The 19,686-nt window shown below is 42.5% G+C and overlaps 1 protein-coding gene across 1 annotated transcript; it reads right to left on the bottom strand.

Annotated features, from left to right (window-relative positions):
• Positions 1-130: 130 nt before the first annotated feature.
• Positions 131-19,553, bottom strand: acads (acyl-CoA dehydrogenase short chain). Its single transcript, XM_063209826.1, has 10 exons — positions 19,454-19,553; positions 16,069-16,232; positions 12,673-12,822; positions 9,290-9,401; positions 8,700-8,851; positions 6,317-6,487; positions 5,009-5,146; positions 4,187-4,282; positions 2,736-2,792; positions 131-1,467 (listed from the first exon to the last, which is right to left on the bottom strand). Exons 1-10 carry the CDS (start codon positions 19,479-19,481, stop codon positions 1,315-1,317), a joined length of 1,221 nt encoding a protein of 406 aa, XP_063065896.1. The 5' UTR covers positions 19,482-19,553; the 3' UTR covers positions 131-1,314.
• Positions 19,554-19,686: the final 133 nt, after the last annotated feature.

Below are 19,686 nucleotides of genomic sequence, written 5' to 3'. Positions count from 1 at the left end.
CTATTCAACTATCCAACAATACCGTTCAAATTACTTCATCATGTATTGAACATCATTTTCTTTTCACTGTGTGCTCTCATCAAAAATCCACTGACAACTTCCACTGTCACAACAGAATGAACAAATCATATCAAATCATCATATGGCGATTTATTTAAAAAACAACATACATAAACCTATTTATGTACAAACGAATATATTAAGTCCCAAAAAAGCAGCAGAAAGACGATAGGCTGTGTGTTTGCAATTCCAAAAAAGGCAAATGAGCATTTGGATTTGTAGTGAAGTCCGAGGCACAGGAGATCAAGGCAACGGGTATCAAGGGAGAGTGGTGCTGCTCTCTTGTGGACGCCACAGGAACTGCAGCTGCACAATTAACCATCTGAGATACAGTAGTTCCAGAGTCAGAACTCCTGGGAGCGTTGCTGTGGCAACACTTTAGAATAACAGTCTTTTTGTTGAAAGCTTTATTCACACTTAGTAAATCATTTACTAGGACTTGTTAAATGATGAACTAATTTGAGAAAAGATATATAAATATATGTAAATGAGTAAGGAATATTATGATAATATCAGTAGAAGTGTACACCAAAAAAACAAAAACAAAAAACAAAACAAAAGACAAAAAAAAACACAGCCGCACAGTGGAGCAAGAATAGACTCCTGCTGGACGAGTTTGCCATTTACATCCTGTGATTTCATCCCTTTTGGACTTGGGAGGCAAAACCTCCAGGCCTGCTTCGCTGTACTGTGTCTGTTGTGTTAACATAGTATTCCTTCCTCATTCACAAGTGTTTGTAAAATGTTTTTTTTTTTTTTTTTTAATTAGCTCATTATTTACTATGCGTTAATAAATGATTTACAGACTGCTATTCTAAAATTTTACGCCGTCGTTCTAAACAGGAACACTTTGATTCAACATTCTGCTGTCCCATGGGGCAACTGGGGGCGGTTGGCAGCAAAAGTTCATGGAAGCAGCCATCAGCCACAGTCAGGTCACCCGAGTTGTACCTTGGAAAGCCAAAGACAACCAGGCCGCACAGTCACACGTATCAGAAGTCCATCTGGGTTAGTTCAGGAAGTGTGCTAATGCTTTCTGGGTGTTTTTTTCCAGAGGGGTATACTAAGAAGCTGGATCAGGAGTAAACCTGGTTAAGTTAAGAGGTAAATCATCTCATAGAAGAGCTTAGATCCCTCATTTTGTTAAGAACTCCAGGACTCCAGGCTCTTCTATTAGATGATTTACCTCTTAAGTTAACCTGGTTTACTCCTGAACCAGCGTCTGAGTACAGGCCCCTGGTGTGTTGTCCTGGTCTATGGCTGGTACTCCTTGAGGATCTGGTTGGCGATGACGAGTCTCTGGATCTCGCTGGTGCCCTCGTAGATCTCTGTGATGCGGGCGTCGCGGTAGTGCCTCTCGGCCGGCATGTCCGTCACGTAGCCCATCCCCCCCAGCACCTGGATGGACTGCAGAGGTTGACTTGGGTTAGTCAAGGGGCATCTTTGCACACGGGTGAAAGTTTACAATTGTCCATTCATCAATCCAATCAAATCTGAATCAATGTCCTCAATATCGCTACCGTTACTTACGCATGCCAGCCATAGTCACTAATGTCAGGCTTTTTTCCCCCACTCTCCGACTGAGAAAAACTGCGCTGTCAAATGTTTTTTTTTTTTTTTGCGTAGACTATAGTGCAGGTCGGGGAACCGTTTCATTCGAAGGCCACTTCAAATTTTATTTAGTCCTCCAAGGGCCGTACTATGAACACTGCGAACCAGAATTCCCCCCTGCACTTCAGTCCTTTTTTGAAGGTGAATACCTTTACAACAGACATCACCTTTCAGTCCCCTGAAATTACAACTTAAATTATATTGCAAATGTAATTTCTAAGATACCTCAAAAACATGTCATATTTCAAGTGAAACTGCATAAAATTAAAAAATCGTATCAGGGGCCAGATAAGACGGCCTCAAGGGCAGTAAACGGCCCTTGAGACATAGGTTCCCCACCCCTGGGTTAGTGACTATCTGATAGTCAAACCAAGTGGAAAACGACCAACATGATTACATGAGTGGCTTCTGTGAGGTCAACATTTAAAAGGTGGGCGATTGGGCGTGTTATCTACAAACAAATGTGTGATATAGCAAAGTACAATTCTATTGATTTCACACATACTGTATGCTATGGTGCCACACCTGCTGATCTGTAGGCTCTTCAATGGTGACATGACATATCTTGTAATGCAACCTTACACCGCCCCCCCACCCCACCACCACCCCGCCCTTAAGGTGATCCAAACAGTCAGTTGCAATTAACCCATTGATGCCTAAAGCACCTGCAAAACGCCTGCTGAATGCCTAAGCCCTCGTTGGGAAAGTTGCCCTCAGCCTATAAAAACCTAAATATCTTCGCCTCTGATGCACATAAAAACATGAAACATGATTGCATTTAAAGCCTAAGACCCTCATCTTGCATTAGGACGTATTCATTCAGCTGCAACATACCCACATTTTTATTTAAAAAGCTAAAATCTCAAGAGCCTGAACGCAGCGTATGTGTCTCCAGGCACCAAAGGTCAAACAACATATACGAGTCATCAGGCAAAAATGGGATAAGGAATATTGCTTTGTGACATAGCAATAATTTAAAATTATTAATTAATTATTATTTAATTAATTATTAATAATTTTAACTATCTCAGTGTCTCCTACACTGAATGCCACTAATGTCTCACCTGATGAGATATGAAGGTGGCAGCTTCTGAAGCAGCGAGTTTGGCCATGGCAGCTTCCTGTAAAGGAGAGGACAACAGACAGGGTAACACTTATAAACATTATAAAGACTTAGTAAATAATTAACTAATAATGAGCATCAAGAGATATTGTATAAAGCATTAATCAGACTTAGTTAATAATAAAGACATTTGTTAATGTTTTGTTCATCATTAGTTAATCAGCTTCCTATAACAGACAGGACAACAGACATAACAGACAAGTGAAGAGCAAGCAGGCATTCAGGGTCCAATTACTGTAGATCACACAGCATTGCATGTGTGTACATGTATGTGTGTATGTGTGTATGTGTGTTGGGTTGAATGTAAAGATTGTGCACATCCCAGGAAAAGGTGCAGGTCAGGACAAAGACTGAGGAGTCCACACCCTTGAAATCCATTTGGTTGTCTTTTATTATTTCATGGCTGGATTACGTTTTGACTTCAACAATCAGATTCTCTGTATGTGTGTGATGAACAACGCACTTCTCCAGGGATGCTAGCGCTGAGTGTGCCTGTGTGTGTAGTTTTGTGTAAAACATTAGAGAAAAAGAGAACGAATGAAGAAGAGAGAAGAGCAGGTTAGCATGGTGTCTTGCCTTGGAATAGGCTGAGAATGGCTTGGTGTGTGTGTGTGTGTGTGTGTGTGTGTGTGTGTGTGTGTGTGTGTGTGTGTGTGTGTGTGTGTGTGTGTGTGTGTGGGTGTGTGTGTGTGTGTGTGTGTGTGTGTGTGTGTGTGTGTCTTTCCTTGGAGTATGGCTTGGTGTGTGTGTGTGTGTGGGTGTCTTGCCTTGGAGAATGGCTTGGTGTGTGTGTGTGTGTGTGTGTGTGTGTGTGTGTGTGTGTGTGTGTGTGTGTGTGTGTGTGTGTGTGTGTGTGTGTGTGTGTGTGTGTGTGTGTGTGTGTGTGTGTGTGTGTGTCTTGCCTTGGAGAATGGCTTGGTGTGTGTGTGTGTGTGTGTGTGTGTGTGTGTGTGTGTGTGTGTGTGTGTGTGTGTGTGTGTGTGTGTGTGTGTCTTTCCTTGGAGTATGGCTTGGTGTGTGTGTGTGTGTGTGTGTGTGTGTGTGTGTGTGTGTGTGTGTGTGTGTGTGTGTGTGTGTGTGTGTGTGTGTGTGTGTGTGTGTCTTGCCTTGGAGAATGGCTTGGTGTGTGTGTGTGTGTGTGTGTGTGTGTTGTGTGTGTGTGTGTGTGTGTGTGTGTGTGTGTGTGTGTGTGTGTGTGTGTGTGTGTGTGTCTTGCGAATGGCTTGGTGTGTGTGTGTGTGTGTGTGTGTGTGTGTGTGTGTGTGTGTGTGTGTGTGTGTGTGTGTGTGTGTGTGTGTGTGTGTGTGTGTGTGTGTGTGTGTGTGTGTGTGTGTGTCTTGCCTTGGAGAATGGCTTGGTGTGTGTGTGTGTGTGTGTGTGTGTGTGTCTTGCCTTGGAGAATGGCTTGTGGGCATCCTTCAGGAGAGCAGCCTTCCACGTCAGGAGCCGGGCACTCTCTAGAGCCACCGCCATGTCTGCCAGCTTAAACTGGAACAGGCAGCAGGAGAAAACACACAAGAGTTACACACACACCATAATATTCACACACAGTACATGTACACGAGACACACCATAACATTGACATACATGCGCGCACACACACACACACACACACACACACACACACACACACACACACACACACACACACACACACACACACACACACACACACACACACACACACACACACACACACACACACACACACACACACACACACAATGGTATTCAATCACATGTCTACAGAGTCACCGCCATGTTCGCCAGCTTAAAGCAGGGAAAAACACACACAACATGATATTCACGCACAGTAATATTAGCGTGAAAAAATATAGACTTTTTTCATAAACTGGACGCTACCGGGATGAAAAGTAAGTCCTCCCATGTACATATAATACCACACTTCCAAAAATGGCGAAATATAAAACTTTTTAAGACTTTTTTATGTACGGTGTATATGTATATACTGTATATACAGTATATATACTGTACTCCTAGGGAATTCACTTTGGTAGCTTTAGTCGCAGAGCCCCCATAGAGACATAATGATTTCAGTCACTCAGGTAGCGTAGGTCGCGGTTGGGGTATACACATATCTTATCTTGTGTGTGTGTGTGTGTGTGTGTGTGTGTGTGTGTGTGTGTGCGTGTGCGTTTGCGTGTGCGTGTGCTTGTGCTTGTGCGTGTGCGTGTGCGTGCGTATGTGTTTTACCTGGATGGCCTGCATCTTCCCGATGGGAGCCCCAAATGCCAGCCTCTTGTGTGCGTAGTCGGCAGCACAGTCCAGTGCAGCCTGAGCGATACCCAGAGCCTGAGAAGCAATCCCAATACGACCACTATCCAGAGTTTGCTACAGGGGGAGCAGAGACGGAAGAGGAAGGGGGGAGCACAGAGAGGAAATAAACAGAGGTGGAGAAAGGAGAAGTGGAGAAACAAGAAAGGAGAGATATGAGAGGAGGAGATAGAGGACAGGTGAGGAGATTAGAGAGAGATGGAGAGACAAGAGAGGGGGAGAGACGGGTCAGATGGCTATCAGAGGACTACACAGGCCAGGCAAAGGGATAAAAACATTAACATTGAACATTAAAAACATTAACATTAAAAGGTAAACATCACACACTGACACCATCAACTCTAAAACCCTCCCCAAACTTTTTAGGACATTTCTCAGCACTTTTCTTAGTTCTTGTTGTTTTCATGGCGCCAGTTGTTATACAATCGTTAGCTGTACACAATCTCTGTGTGTGAGAGAGACTGAGTCTCACAAAAAAGCACATCTGTGTGTGTGCTTATGAATGTAAGGGTGCACTTACTAATGTGTGTGTGTGCCACCCCATGCCATGCATGTAAGTGCAGTGCCTCTTAATTAGGACAGGGCTATATGCTGATACAGTATATCGTTATCGTGATAAGAAAGTGTCTATAGTGCCCTTTCTCCTCTATCGTTTATACCATGATAAACAGATTTTATCCTTTATTACAGATAGTATACAATTTCATGTATCCAATGACATTTCGTGTTGTTGCTATGCACGCTCCAAGTTCATATAGTGTAAAAAGATAAATAAACACAAGACAATAAAAAGAACAACTGAAAACATGCCCAATTGTGGTATATCGTGAGGTATATCGTTATCGTGATATAAAGTAATCCATATTGTGAAATACGTTTTTTTCCCCATAATCTTAATCTTTATTAACCATGGCGATCTTGAAGCCTAAATGTGTGTGCCACCCCATGCCATGCGTGTTAAGTGCAGTGCATCGTAATCTTTATCTACCATGGCGATCTTGAAGCCTAAATGTGTGTGCCACCCCATGCCATGCGTGTTAAGTGCAGTGCATCGTAATCTTTATCTACCATGGCGATCTTGAAGCCTAAATGTGTGTGCCACCCCATGCCATATGTGTAAGTGCAGTGCATCGTAATCTTTATTTACCATGGCGATCTTGAAGCCTAACTGTGTGTGCCACCCCATGCCATGCGTGTTAAGTGCAGTGCATCGTAATCTTTATCTACCATGGCGATCTTGAAGCCCATGCCCCGGTTCCCCAGCAGGTTGGCAGCGGGGATGCGGCAGTCCTCCAGGATGAGGTTGGCCGTGGAGGAGGCGCGGATACCCAGCTTGTCCTCCTTCTTGCCCAGCGAGAGGCCCGGATGGGGCATGGGGACCAGGAACGCACTGATGCCCTGCAGGAGGAGGAGGAGGTGGAGGAGGAGAGGAAGAGGAGGTGGAGATGGAGGTGATAGAGGAGGAGGAGGAGAAAGAGGAGGGGGAGAGGAAGGAGGAGGAGGAGCAGGAGATGGAGGAGGAGGTGATGGAGGAGGAGGTGATGGAGGAGGAGGGGATGGAGGAGGAGCAGAAAAGGAGGAGGAGGTGATGGAAGAGGAAAATGAGGAGGAGGAAGAGGAAGAGGAGAATGGGGAGGAGGAGGAGGAGATGGTGGAGGTGGAGGAGGAATAGGAGGAGAGGAAGAAGAAGGAGGATGAGGAGGAGGAGGAGGAGGAAGAGGAGGAGGAGGGATCACATCAGACCATGCACACCAACATTAATATTACTATGATGATGATTATAGTAATTATGGTGGGAAATTGGCCCCTCAAATGAAACAGTTTCCCCAGTTCACTACACTTTCAGTTATTGGATTTGGATATTGGATCTGTGAAATACACCACATGCGAATTAGCTGAAAGTGTAGTGAACTGGGGAAACCGCTTCATTTGAGGGGCCAATTTCCTCCAAGGGCCGTGAAAGCCTTCCGAGGGCAAGACTATGAACACAAACCAGGATTTCCACCTGCACTTTAGGCCTTTATTGAAGGCAGCCACCTTTACAACAGACAACACCTTCCCTAGGTGTTCTGAAATATAACTTAATTGTATTGCAAATGTAATTACTAAGATTACTTTACAAAACAGGTCATATTTCATGTGAAGTTGCATAACATTATTCAACTGGATCACACCGCACTCTCGATTAAAAGGCGCAAAACATGAACAAAAACTGTGCAAAATGGAAAGAAAAACGTCTGCACAGCACACTGAGGAAGGTCAGCAGACTGAAAGCTTGGCTGATTAAAAAGAACACAAAGGATTTAAGTGTGCAGATATATTTCTTTCTACTAGGCTGCATAACATTAAAATCATACCGGGGGCAGGATAAGACAGCCTCAAGTCATCCCCTGGGTTCCCCTGGTGTAAGTGAACTACTGTGACTCTGTGTTTGAAGATGAGGATGATGATGTATGTAAGGCTACTGTGATGATAAAGACACACTCACACACCCACACAAACAAGCAGTCCAGCCAGCAGTAACACTATGATGGCAATAATGAGATTATAGTAATTAGGGATTATAGTGGGATTATGATAATCCAACTGTAATTACCAGTGGGATTACATGGGGTGTCTTTGACCCGATGACACATGAGCATGTCTCAGTCTGTGGGTTTAGCACAGCCCATAGCAGGGCCGCTGACAGCTTTTGCAGGACCCAGGGCAAAGTCCTCTGAAAAGGACCCCCATCCAATGCATACAATGTAATGAAAACCCAATCCTGGGCCCCCTCTGTCTCTGGGCCCAGGACAACTGACCCCTTCGCCCCCCCTTGTCAGCTTCCCTGGCCCTTAGTACTCATGATGTTGTGGCAGTAAGTAACCCATCAATGCATTTTGAGATATTAAAAAGGAGAATGTGTAGGAACGGCTTGAAATGTTTCATTTGAAATTCTGAGATTCAAACCATGTGTTGGATATTATGTAGGACTCAATTATTTTGGGTTGGAGACGAGATGTGTTAGTGTAAGGGAAAATATGTATTTATAATGTCATTAAATGTTTTTTTCAACTCCTTAATTACTCTTCCTAGGTGCAGAAATATCTTGAGTTTTGCCAAAATTCTGAGTGCTTCCATGTGTTTGAGGCTTCTGTTTGTAGTGGACACAGTGTGCAGGTGCTTGTTTCGTGAATTGTGTAGATCCTAAAATGAATGAATATATAATTACAGATTAAATTGGGGTACCTTGTGTTTGATAATATAACAGTACAATACTGAAAAAAGGAAGGTTGTGTCTGGGAGCTTGATTATATGAAGTGTGTCTCTCTGTATGAGAAATAAACTGGGAAACTCCAACTCCCACTGTCATTGTGACACAGCACTCCACAGCACACAAGTTGCATTTATGCCTCACCCGTGTGCCCGAAAGGGAGCATTGCAGTGGGGCAGTACCATGCTCAGGGTACCTCGGTCATGGAGGAGGATGGGGGAGAGCACTGGTTAATTACTCCTCCCACTAACCTGACAGGTAGGTCGGGAGTCAAACCGGCAACCTTTGGGCTACTACTCTGACGCCCTAACCGCTTAACCATGAGACGGGTGTTATGTTGAATGGTGTGAGCGGTACCTTGTGCTTGAGTTTTTTGTCTGTGGTGGCGAAGACGACGGTGGCGGAGGCGTCCCAGCTGTTGGTGATCCAGGCCTTGGTGCCGTTCAGCACCCACTCGTCACCCTCCAGACGCGCCGTGGTGGACGCAGCTCCCGCGTCACTGCCATTACCTGTGCAGGTGACATATATGAGGAGAGGTGACATCAGAGGAAGGACAAATCTGCTCACTGTTGCTGCAGTGCTCACCGATTTATTCAACACAATGTTCCGACCTCTTGTCAGGCGGTCTTCGTCATGTACACCAGTTGTCAACAGTTGTCACCTGGGCAACAAGTTTCAAATAGGAACTACAGTGTCTTAATGTTGGAAGCAGGAAGAGGTTATTATTATTTATCGATAGAGAGCGAATTGGGCAAACATAAAGAATTCGCTGTAAACAAAGTGAATTTGCTGTAAACAAAGTGAATTCATTGGCAGCAAAGACGCTTGGATAACCAAAGCGAAAAAGTTAACTTTATGTCAATAAACTATGACACTGATCAAAAAATAATAAAACAAGTTGCTATGTAGAGATTTTCAATGTAGAGAAGGCTCCACATGCTGCTTACCGGGTTCGCTGAGGGCGAAGCAGCCCACCTTCTCTCCCGTGGTGAAGGGGGTGATCCATGCCTTCTTCTGCTCCTCGTTGCCATACTTCAGGATGGGGCCGATATACAGAGACTGCAATGCAACGGACACACACACACACACACACACACACACAGTCAATAACTTGTTTTTAAGAGAAACTATTCACAGCTTTATTTTAATCTACCTTGGGTGATAGTTAGTCATCAACCATCAATAAAACATACCCTGTGTAGTTTTGCGTAGCTGTGTGAGCTCCACTACAAGGTCTGGGAGAGCACACGCTGTCTCCGCCTTCAGAGGGTATGGCTTTACCAATTATTCTGCCCATCCTTGCCACCAATAAATTCCTTCAAAAACGTTTCCTGTTCATCTCTTAAGCTTCAATATAGTCTATAAGTCTGTCCTGTGACTCCTCAATGCGAGCTGCCATTGATATTAAAGCAATAAATGCACCGTCAATTTTCTGGCTGGCATTCCTGCAGTGTCTCAGACCGTGTGTTTGTGTGTGTGTGTGTGTGTGTGTGTGTGTGTGTGTGTGTGTGTGTGTGTGTGTGTGTGTGTGTGTGTGTGTGTGTGTGTGTGTGTGTGTGTGTGTGTGTGTGTGTGTGTGTGTGTGTGTGTAGTAGCTCCACCAGGGGGCTCCAGAGCCACACTCATCGACACTGACACATAGAGGTCTGGTGAGAACCAGGCTAACAAATTAGAGCCTCTCTCCTGCAACATAGTAGTGAGTGAGTCACTGGGTTACTCAGTTATCAGCCCAACTGACCCCCGATGAGGACAACCACGCACTGCTCTGCCAATAAGCCAAATATTAACCAATCCTTCATGCCAGCATTCAGCTTGGCAAAGCCCACATGTACAGAGAAACAGATGGTAGACTTGACTTTCACTAACCCCGAGAAAAGTCCAAACAACAACCAATAGCTCACACAACAAACACACTCATCAATGCATTGTGTAGGAGTTGGTTAGAATATGTCCATAAGCAGTCCAGAGCTAATAATGCCTCATTAAATCTTATTAAGCACCTCACTAAAAAAATAAAGGCAAAGACAACACTTCTGAAAAAAACAACATGCTGCTGAACCCAAAGACAAAGGAAGGATAGATTCATCTTACACAGAAAACAATGAACTCCACAGAATGAAATTCCACACTCTCTCTTGTAATGAACCTTTCCTGTTCACAGAAACCGGATTCTCCACATTTTCGTGTGACTTGTGACTGGCTATTAAATTAATCTCCTCCATAAGTTACAAAAGACATTTGCTTATACACACACACACACACACACACACACACACACACACACACACACACACACACACACACACACACACACACACACACACACACACACACACACACACACACACACACACACACACACACACACACACACACACACACACACACACACACACGGTCAGGTTATTTCACACACAATGATCCCATCCAATGTCATAAAGTCAAAATGAGCAAGCAACCTTTTTTTTTTTTTTTTTTAAATGAATTCTTGTAAATTCTAAATGAAGTTTTCTGAACTTCCTTTCTTGGTCAAGTTTTCCTGCCACACGTGTTACTTGAGAGCAGTGTTAATTTCGTGACGAAATATTTTCGTCATAATTATCGTTAACGATTGTTTTTCCCCTGACGACAATAAAACGATGACGAAAAAAACAGCACGGGTTTGTACGAAAAATATAACGATATTGATTTATATTTTCGTCAAAAAAATAAAAATGTGACTACAATACCACCGGAGACGAAAACCAATAGGAAGCATTTTTGTTAATATGTCACTGAAACATTGGAAAAGAATTGCCTGCTATTTCGCAAGTCGAGACCCTCATCTGCTCCGCGTCTCCCCCCTTCTCCCCTCCCTCTCACACACACGCACCAGGTACAGTGACAGGCAGCGTCAGTGATGCAGTTGCAGCAGTAGTAGTAGCCTACTTTTCAGTGCAATCCTGGCTGGAAAAAATATTGTTGCCCATTTATTAATGACGAAGAAGTTTATGCAGTCGTGAAATAGTGGTGGTGCTGTCGCACATAGCAAACATCTTTCTCTAATGATGCATTTTTGCGGAACTTCTCCACTCCCTTCATGAACCTGCTACCCGACGGTCGTTGTCTGATCTTTTTTCAATGTTCGCTAATGTTTGTAATTTAAGGGTCTATGCGCACAAGCCTTCTGATAAGAATCACTTAAGTGTCGATCGCAAAGGATTCGGAAGTGTGGAGTTTTGTGACTTGTTTCAGTCAAGGACACTGAAATAGGAAGTGAACCTTCCACGCTTTCACATGCGTTATTGGGGGACAGTTATTTGCAGTTATTGCAATAACGTCTTGCGAATGCATGCAGCCATGGACACAACCATGTCAACGAGAGCGCGTGCCATCACAACTTTGCATCAAGCAAATAATATGCAACAGCTTGCAATACGCGCACGAGAGAGAGAGAGAGAGAGAGAGAGAGAGAGACGTCTTCCAACAGGTGCCGTGCCTTCGTAACGCTTGCATAGGCTGCTGTACCCCGCGACGTTCTTGATTAGGCCTACTGGTACTGTATAGGCTACCCACAAGTATTTTTTCATAATGTGCAGTCCCGTTTTCCCCCGAAGTCGTTCTAAAGTGTCCGGCCATGATTTTTTTTACACATTGGACGCACTGGCTTATAAGACGCTCTGGCAGTTTTTGACAATATTTTATTATTAGCCTACAATATGTCATATTAATCATTGATTTCCCCAAATGGTATTTTAGTTTGACGATTTTATAGAGAAGTGTAGACAAGAGGAAATGAATGTAATATTTTTGTTGACTAAAATTATTTTAGATTTCGTTGACTAAAATTGTATGAATTTTAGTCGACTAAAATTAGACTAAAACAAAAATGATTTAGATGACTAAATTGTGACTAAAACTAAAATTAAATTTTCGTGAAGAGACTAAAACTAAAACTAAATTAAAAATTCCTGTCAAAATTAACACTGCTTGAGAGCTTGTGCACAAGGGCTTTCATGAACTTGGAGGCAGCCATGGATCAATGATAAGAGCGCTTGCCTTTAGATCAGAGGGTTGCAGGTTCAAATCCCACGCTTAGGAGCACTTTCAGCCATGGCACCTAACCCCACATTGCTCCAGGGCCTGTAACCAATACCCTGTAACTAAATAACAGTAAGTCGCTTTGGATAAAAGCGTCAGCTAAGTGTAATGTAATGTAATGTAATGTAATGTTAACATAATGTAATTTAACTTTAAACATTGAAAAAGGACTGAGCCCTGGTACTATCATAAATAAAGTCAAAAAGACCAAAAAAAAGTCTTAAAAATAAAAAATAAAGGGCTGCCGTACGTTGTTGACGCTGACGACCACCCCTGTGGAGGCGCATCCCCTGCTGATCTCCTCCATGGCCAGGGCGTAGGCCAGGTAGTCCAGCCCTGCTCCTCCCAGCTCCTCCGGCACCTCCACTGCCATCACACCCATCTCACCCAGCTCACGGATCTGCGGAGAACAAAGTCCACAAAGTCTTATGATATATTAAGTATATTGTTTCTGATCACACCCATCTCACAGATCTGGGGAACAAAGTCCACAAAGTCTTATGATATATTAAGTACTGGAGAAAACAACACAAAGTTCTGGAGAAAACAACACAAAGGGCCACAGCAATGGCCACAAAGTCCATTGACTTATCATTGATATTATGTATATTGCTAAGTCAAGTCAAGTGTACTTTATTGTCAAAAATCTATGTAACAGGGATCACACCCATCTGCCCAGTTCTCGGATATGGGGAAAACAACACAAAACAGCATTGGCCACAAAGTCCATAGTGTTATCATTATCTTTTCAGGTGTGTGTTGGGTGGCTTTTTCTTATATTGTCCTGTTTTGTTGACTTGGAGGCTCTTTATTTCCCCTTGAAACATCTGAAATAAATAAAATTAATCAATCAAAATTAATCAAAATTGTTTTTGGTCATACCCATCTCCCCCCAGCTCACAGATCTGTGGAAAACAAAACAGCAATGAATGGCCACAAAAGTCCATTGTCTTATCATGATATATTATGTAGGGTGAAGCACAAAGCCTTGACCCTTGCCTACAAAACCATCGCAGGAACGGCCCCAGCTTATCTGAAGGACTTATTAAAGCCTCATGTTGCGGGAAGAGAACTGCGCTCCTCTAGCACAAGCCGTCTGGCTCTGCCATCCACTCGCTCTAGGACTAGGTACTGCCAGTCAAGACTGTTCTCTGCTGTTGTACCCAAGTGGTGGAACGGTCTACCAGAGGCAGAAAGACTAGGCACATCTCTTGCAGGCTCCAAGAAGCAAGTTAAGACTCTCCTCTTTCGTAACGATTTACTAGACTAATTTCTGAGCTGCCCTAGCCCCAGGCCAGACTCTTGACATGATGTGTATGTACTGTATGTGTATATGTATGCTCTACGTCAGTGTTTCTCAACAGGGGTGCCGGGGCACCCTGGGGTGCCGCGGGCCCCCCTCAGGGGTGCCACGGAAACGTGGCTGATAAATAAGTTATGTAATATGATACATATTTGTCTAAATTGGTAAGTTAAGGCTAGTCAGTGGAATCTTTCATCTGCCATTTACGCACAATAAAGTAAATATAGGTCGCCCCAGTCAGCTGCAACTTTGAATGTAGGGTGTGTGACGTCTCCAAATGTGTTACTTTTCTAAGCTTTTGTGTTATCGGATGCGATGCCATGTTACGGCTTGTTGGTTTGGGGTGCCTTGACATTTTTCTTGAATTGAAAGGGTGCCTTGCCTAAAAAAAGGTTGAGAAACACTGCTCTACGTCACAAAAAAAACTAACTAACCCTTCTTTGCATCTGCACTTGTTATGTATGTATCCTGTGCACTTTGTATCTGCTAGCGATGTTGGCTCGTTTGTCCTCGTTTGTGAGTCGCTTTTGGTTACAAAGCGTCTGCCAAATGCAATGTAATGTAATGTGTATTGGGGTGGTTGGCTTTTAAGGCACGCGTAACGCAAAAAAAGACATTTTTCCAATTCCTGAAAAAAATGATGGAAAAAATTGGAAAAAAAAATACAAAAAATAAAGCTTAGTGGTCCGTGGAATTTCGCCTAATTATTGCCATTTTTGGACAAATGTGCCCTGCGGTGTGACATTTCTGTAAGATACAATAAAATAATACATATTCTGCACAAACATATCCCCCATGCTCTTTGTACTATTGTTCCTTTAACCCCCACCCCACACACACACTACTACCCACCCGCACCCCCACCCACAATATGCATTGTACAAGCAGACAACTATGATTTCACTGCATGGTTTCACTGTATTACTTGTAATAGTTGTGTGAATGTGACAAATAAATCTCCTGGTATCCTTATATCCTTGCATGAAAAACAAGTAAGGATTGAGTAACACAATGCATAAGCATGTCAAACCGCAGAACACGAGGTCACACCACAGGAAAATCACTGCATTGTGGCCATTTTAATCCTTTTGTATACATGACTGACATCTGAGCTCATGCTAACTAGATAATGATATTGTGTTTAATCTTAATATGTGTTTTCATTTATAAAAAACTTTTTTTCCTTCTATAAGAGCAGTCACATCACAGGACACCATAAAATGAATCTAAGCATTGCGTGACAGAAACATTGCAATATGTAGACATATTAAGAGGTGAATAGTCACCTTAAACTTCCACACCACTCTCCAATAACTGAGGTACTGACTGGTTAGGACTTAGGAGCCTGTCTTTAAGACCTTTGTAGTGGGCCTTGCAGCTGCCCGTTCACAAACATTGACATACATGTCACCCCACAGGACGCAATTTGAGTTACGAAATTGAACTTGTAGTTAATATTACTGTCTTGAGTTTTTTCACATTCACATATCTTAATATAAAGTTAATATTTATGCAATCATGCTAAATGCTTCATACATTATTCAAAATGCTGTTGGTTAATATATATATATATATATATATATAATATTCCAGGTTTCATTAATGTTAGTCACACCGCAGGATATTTGACATAATAAACCTTTACATAAATCTTAACAAAAATGTTTCTTCTCATCTAAGACTAATATGAAACATAATGTACCACATCTTCTTTCATTAATAATTGTTTTTAAGAGGAAAAATAACAGTTTTGTAGGTTTTTAACCAATGTTACGAAAAAACAAGGCATCACGTCAACCATTGTTTTTGATCACACCCATCTCCCCCTCCTCATGGATCTGCGAAATACAGGAATGGATGCTTGTTTCATCTCTAAGCTTATACAATCATGTTTTTTTGACAATCTTTCCATTCCTACAGCTCTCGAATATGCACACAGTAAACCCCATTTTGTTATCGACCACTGCTCTAAACCAACCAACCCCATATTTTGGGGTAATGTTATCTATATGTGTGTACTGTGTGGTACGGGGCTTTCCACCAGCAATACAGTCACCCAGTCATGTCAAACCAGCTCACTTGTCTAAAACAAGAAAATACGCACTCCGCATTTATAAATTAACAATCTGGTGCAACCAGAGCGGGACTAAATCATAAGGACTCTGATGAAGATGTATGTCGAAAGTCGAAACGCACAAATTGAAACTGATGAAATAGACAACAGAAAATAGACGTCCATGTGGCACCAGATTCTTTTTCCTTTCTATTTAAGCTCACTTGTGTCCTTCTCTTGTCTTCACTACCTGCTTTACAATGCCAAATAAAAGATATTCTATTGTATACCTGTTTGGCTGGATAGACATGCTCCTTGTCCAGTTTTCCAGCGATGGGTGTCAGCTCTCGGTCTGCGTAGTCCCGGCACGTCTGCCGCATCATCTGGTGCATCTCTGGTAGCTCAGCTAGCTGGGTCAAGCAGCGCTTACTGCAGCCCACCGCCAGGCCTAACGCTGAGGACACACACACACACACACACACACACACACACACACACACACACACACACACACACACACACACACACACGCCAGAGGAAGTGTCAGAAACATAATAATCACCACTTTATATTAGGCAGTCCCTCCAGGATTTTGCACTGGGATTTTGTGATTTTTGCGGTCAAAATGTCTGATTTTGTGGCGGCATTTTCTCATTTTTTGCAAAGATTTTGCGGCATTTTCTCATTTTTTGCAAAGATTTTGCACCCCTTTCTGGGTTTTTTGGTAACTGAAAACCACAATCAGTCTAAGCAGGCTTAAGACAAAAGAGTAGGAGATTCAGAAACACACTTCCTATATAGGCCTAATAGAATAATAAAATATTGACAATAATAAAATATTGTCAAAAACTGCCAGAGCGTCTTATAAGCCAGTGCGTCCAATGTGTAAAAAAAAAATCATGGCCGCAACACTCATCAATCTCTGTCGATATTTTAGAACGACTTTGGTGGAAAACGGGACTGCGCGTTATGAAAAAATACTTGTAGGCTAATGAAGAGCGTCGCGGGGTACAGTAACCAGGTTGTATGGAAGCCCTTACAATGTCACCTGTTGGAAGACGCGTCTCTCTCTCTCTCTCTCTCTCTCTCTCTCTCGTGCTCGTATTGCAAGCTGTTGCATATTTGCTTGATGCAAAGTTGTGATGGCATACACGCTCTTGTTGACATGGTTGTGTGGTTGCATGGATTCGAAGTGAAAGCGTTCACTTCCTATCTCGGTGTCCTTGACTGAAACAAGTTGCAAAACTCCACACTTCCGAATCCTTTGCGATCGGCACTACAGTGGTTGTTATCAGAAGGCTTGTGCCTACGCATAGACATAGACCCTTAAATTACAAACATTAGCGAACATTGAAAAAAAAACAGACAACGACCGTCGGGTAGCATGCTCATGAAAGCGACAGGGAAGAGTGGAGAAGTTGCGCAAAAATGTAACGTAAGATGTTTGCTACTGTGCGACAGCACCGCCACTATTTCATGACTGCATACACTTCTTCGTCATGGATAAATGGGCAACAATACTTTTTCCAGCCAGGATTGCACTGAAAAGTAGGCTGTTAAAAAAAAGGTCACGGGTGTGCAGCACCGACGCCTGCGTGTAGGCCTATGTGTGAGGGAGGGGAGGAGAGAGACGCGCGGAGCAGCTGAGATGAGGGTCGCGACTTGTTAGGCTATTTTTCATTGTTTCAGTGACATATTAACAAAAATGCTTCCTATTGGTTTTCGTCTCTGGTGGTAGGCCTATTGTAGTCACATTTTTATTTTTTGGACGAAAATATAAATCAATAAACTTCACAGAATGTTGAAGGGGACAAATGGGAAAATTTGCGGGGAAAATGCGGCTTTACAGGAATTACGTGGCATCGTGAAATAATGCGGAATATCATTGAATTTGCATGAATCCACGCGATCGCTGAATCGCGAAAAACTGGAGGGACTGATTAGGGGTGGGTATTGGCAAAGGGTTCACGATTCGATGCGCATCACGATACACATGCCACGATGCGATTCTATCACGATGCATTGCGATTCATGTACTACTGTGATGCATTGCGATATTTACTTCAGTAAATGTGTAAAATACAGCTTATTTGTCAGTTGCTGTGTAGCTTTCATAAGTCAGTTCATTCTATTTAAGCATTTTATCATCTGGGAGAGAGCTTACATCACAACAGAAATATTACCTACTCTCTACTGAACAAAATCAACCCGTGGCAAATAGAATTTTATTGTTATCAAATAATCAATTGTCATGAATCCATGCAGTATATTGAGAAATAAGTATCACGATACCTTGTCATGAATCGATGCATTGTATCGTGAAAGTAAGTATTGCGATGCATCGATTCGCCGATTATTTTTGCACACCCCTACTTTCTATGGCTTTCAGCCATATAAATTGTGATTACATTACAGTCTTTGTTCCCAAGACTCAATGCTGGGGACTTACACAGGCCAGAGTGTGTGAGAGGACACACACACACACACACACACACACACACACACACACACACACACACACACACACACACACACAAACAAGAATGTGCCAGGATCATAGGTGACTGACGCTCCTGTGCAAAGTGGATTATGTAAACATCAGAGACTCCATCTATTACATGCAATGGTATCACCTTGATTAAAGTATTACAGTATAAGGTCATTTCAAATGTGTTGTTATTACATATTAGGGAAAACATGTAATCCTAAACGAAAAATGTCATAACTTAAGCTTATTGAATGTCAAACCAAAGCACAGCACAAACAGAATGAAATTGACTTTCAACAAACCCTCAGGGGCAATTTTTGTTGTATTCTAAATTGGGCAGTGCACATTTTACATTCCATTACATTATTACATTACATTACAATGCACATTTGCCCTAATATTAGTATGTAAGGTTAATGTCAAATAATAAGCTTAATGCATTTTATTTACATCCATTTTCCAGAAATGTTAAGTTTAAGTAAAGATGTTTCATGGACCTGTTATCCTAGTATGTAATGGAAATTGGGTTAAAGGTTGCCAAACAGAAGTGCGCTGTCACCTTTGTCCTAGTGAGGGCGCGCGTTCACTGAAGATAATGGTTCGCATTGGTATTTGTAAATGCAGAAGGAAGACTGCAATTTCAGTTACCACTGTCAATGGTCGTTATTAGTATATTATAACAAGCTTCAATTCTGTGCGATATTATGTTCAGAAAGTATACTTCCATGGTGACATCTTGATTAGAGCTCTCTAAGTAGGTAAGCGTAATACATTTTGTCAACGCCAGTCCTTATTCAACCCCAATGAAATACCAGTCTGTCAAAAGTTAACCCAGTGTCAGGAGATTCAGGAATGTCTAACGTTACAGGGGAGTTCATGAATCAAATGAGTCCAAAAGTAACATTTTCACTTGCTCCCACATTCAATGATAAAAGTTATCCACAACTCATCGCACATGGCTATTATTTTATACACCAGTGAAAGAAGAGCAAGCTAGCCACCGATAGCAAACTAGCTAGTTTGGTTACCTAGCACTGCACAGACAGCTGCATGATTTGTGCTAGCAAGATATTCCCTTCTTGATCATGGCTGGAGATTTCTGGTAAACACAGACAAGGGATAACGTCCCCACACAACGCCACCAAATCGTACTCAGTAAAGTGGGGAACAGTTAGTTTATTACTGACCTTTCCTTGCTTTGAAAAGTGCTGCCATCTTGACTATTATGCCGCTGCTGTCGCTAGCTTGTGCAACAACCACAGATGTCAGGAAAAAAACAGAGGGACGAACCGCTGTTTTGATTGGCTCGATGGCTATGACGTAATTGTGCAGAAGGCAGAAGGTTGGTCCACCACATTTTTTTAATGTTTTATTCTCTTCAATGTTTTGTTTGATGTTTGAATTGTATTAGCCTACAATA

Source organism: Engraulis encrasicolus, chromosome 11 (assembly GCF_034702125.1).
Source record: "Engraulis encrasicolus isolate BLACKSEA-1 chromosome 11, IST_EnEncr_1.0, whole genome shotgun sequence".
Taxonomy (NCBI): domain Eukaryota; kingdom Metazoa; phylum Chordata; class Actinopteri; order Clupeiformes; family Engraulidae; genus Engraulis; species Engraulis encrasicolus.
The sequence above is the reverse complement of the archived record's forward strand: the minus strand, read 5'-3'. Positions and strand labels throughout refer to the sequence as shown.

Excerpts from the sequence above, each read along its gene's own strand:
- acads (XM_063209826.1), bottom strand. The coding sequence starts at position 19,481 with ATGGCAGCACTTTTCAAAGCAAGGAAAG. Across the intron at positions 5,147-6,316 it reads TGGGCTTCAAGATCGCCATG|CAAACTCTGGATAGTGGTCG; the intron begins GTAGATAAAGAT and ends CTCCCCCTGTAG. Across the intron at positions 4,283-5,008 it reads GGAAGATGCAGGCCATCCAG|TTTAAGCTGGCAGACATGGC; the intron begins GTAAAACACATA and ends TGCCTGTTCCAG.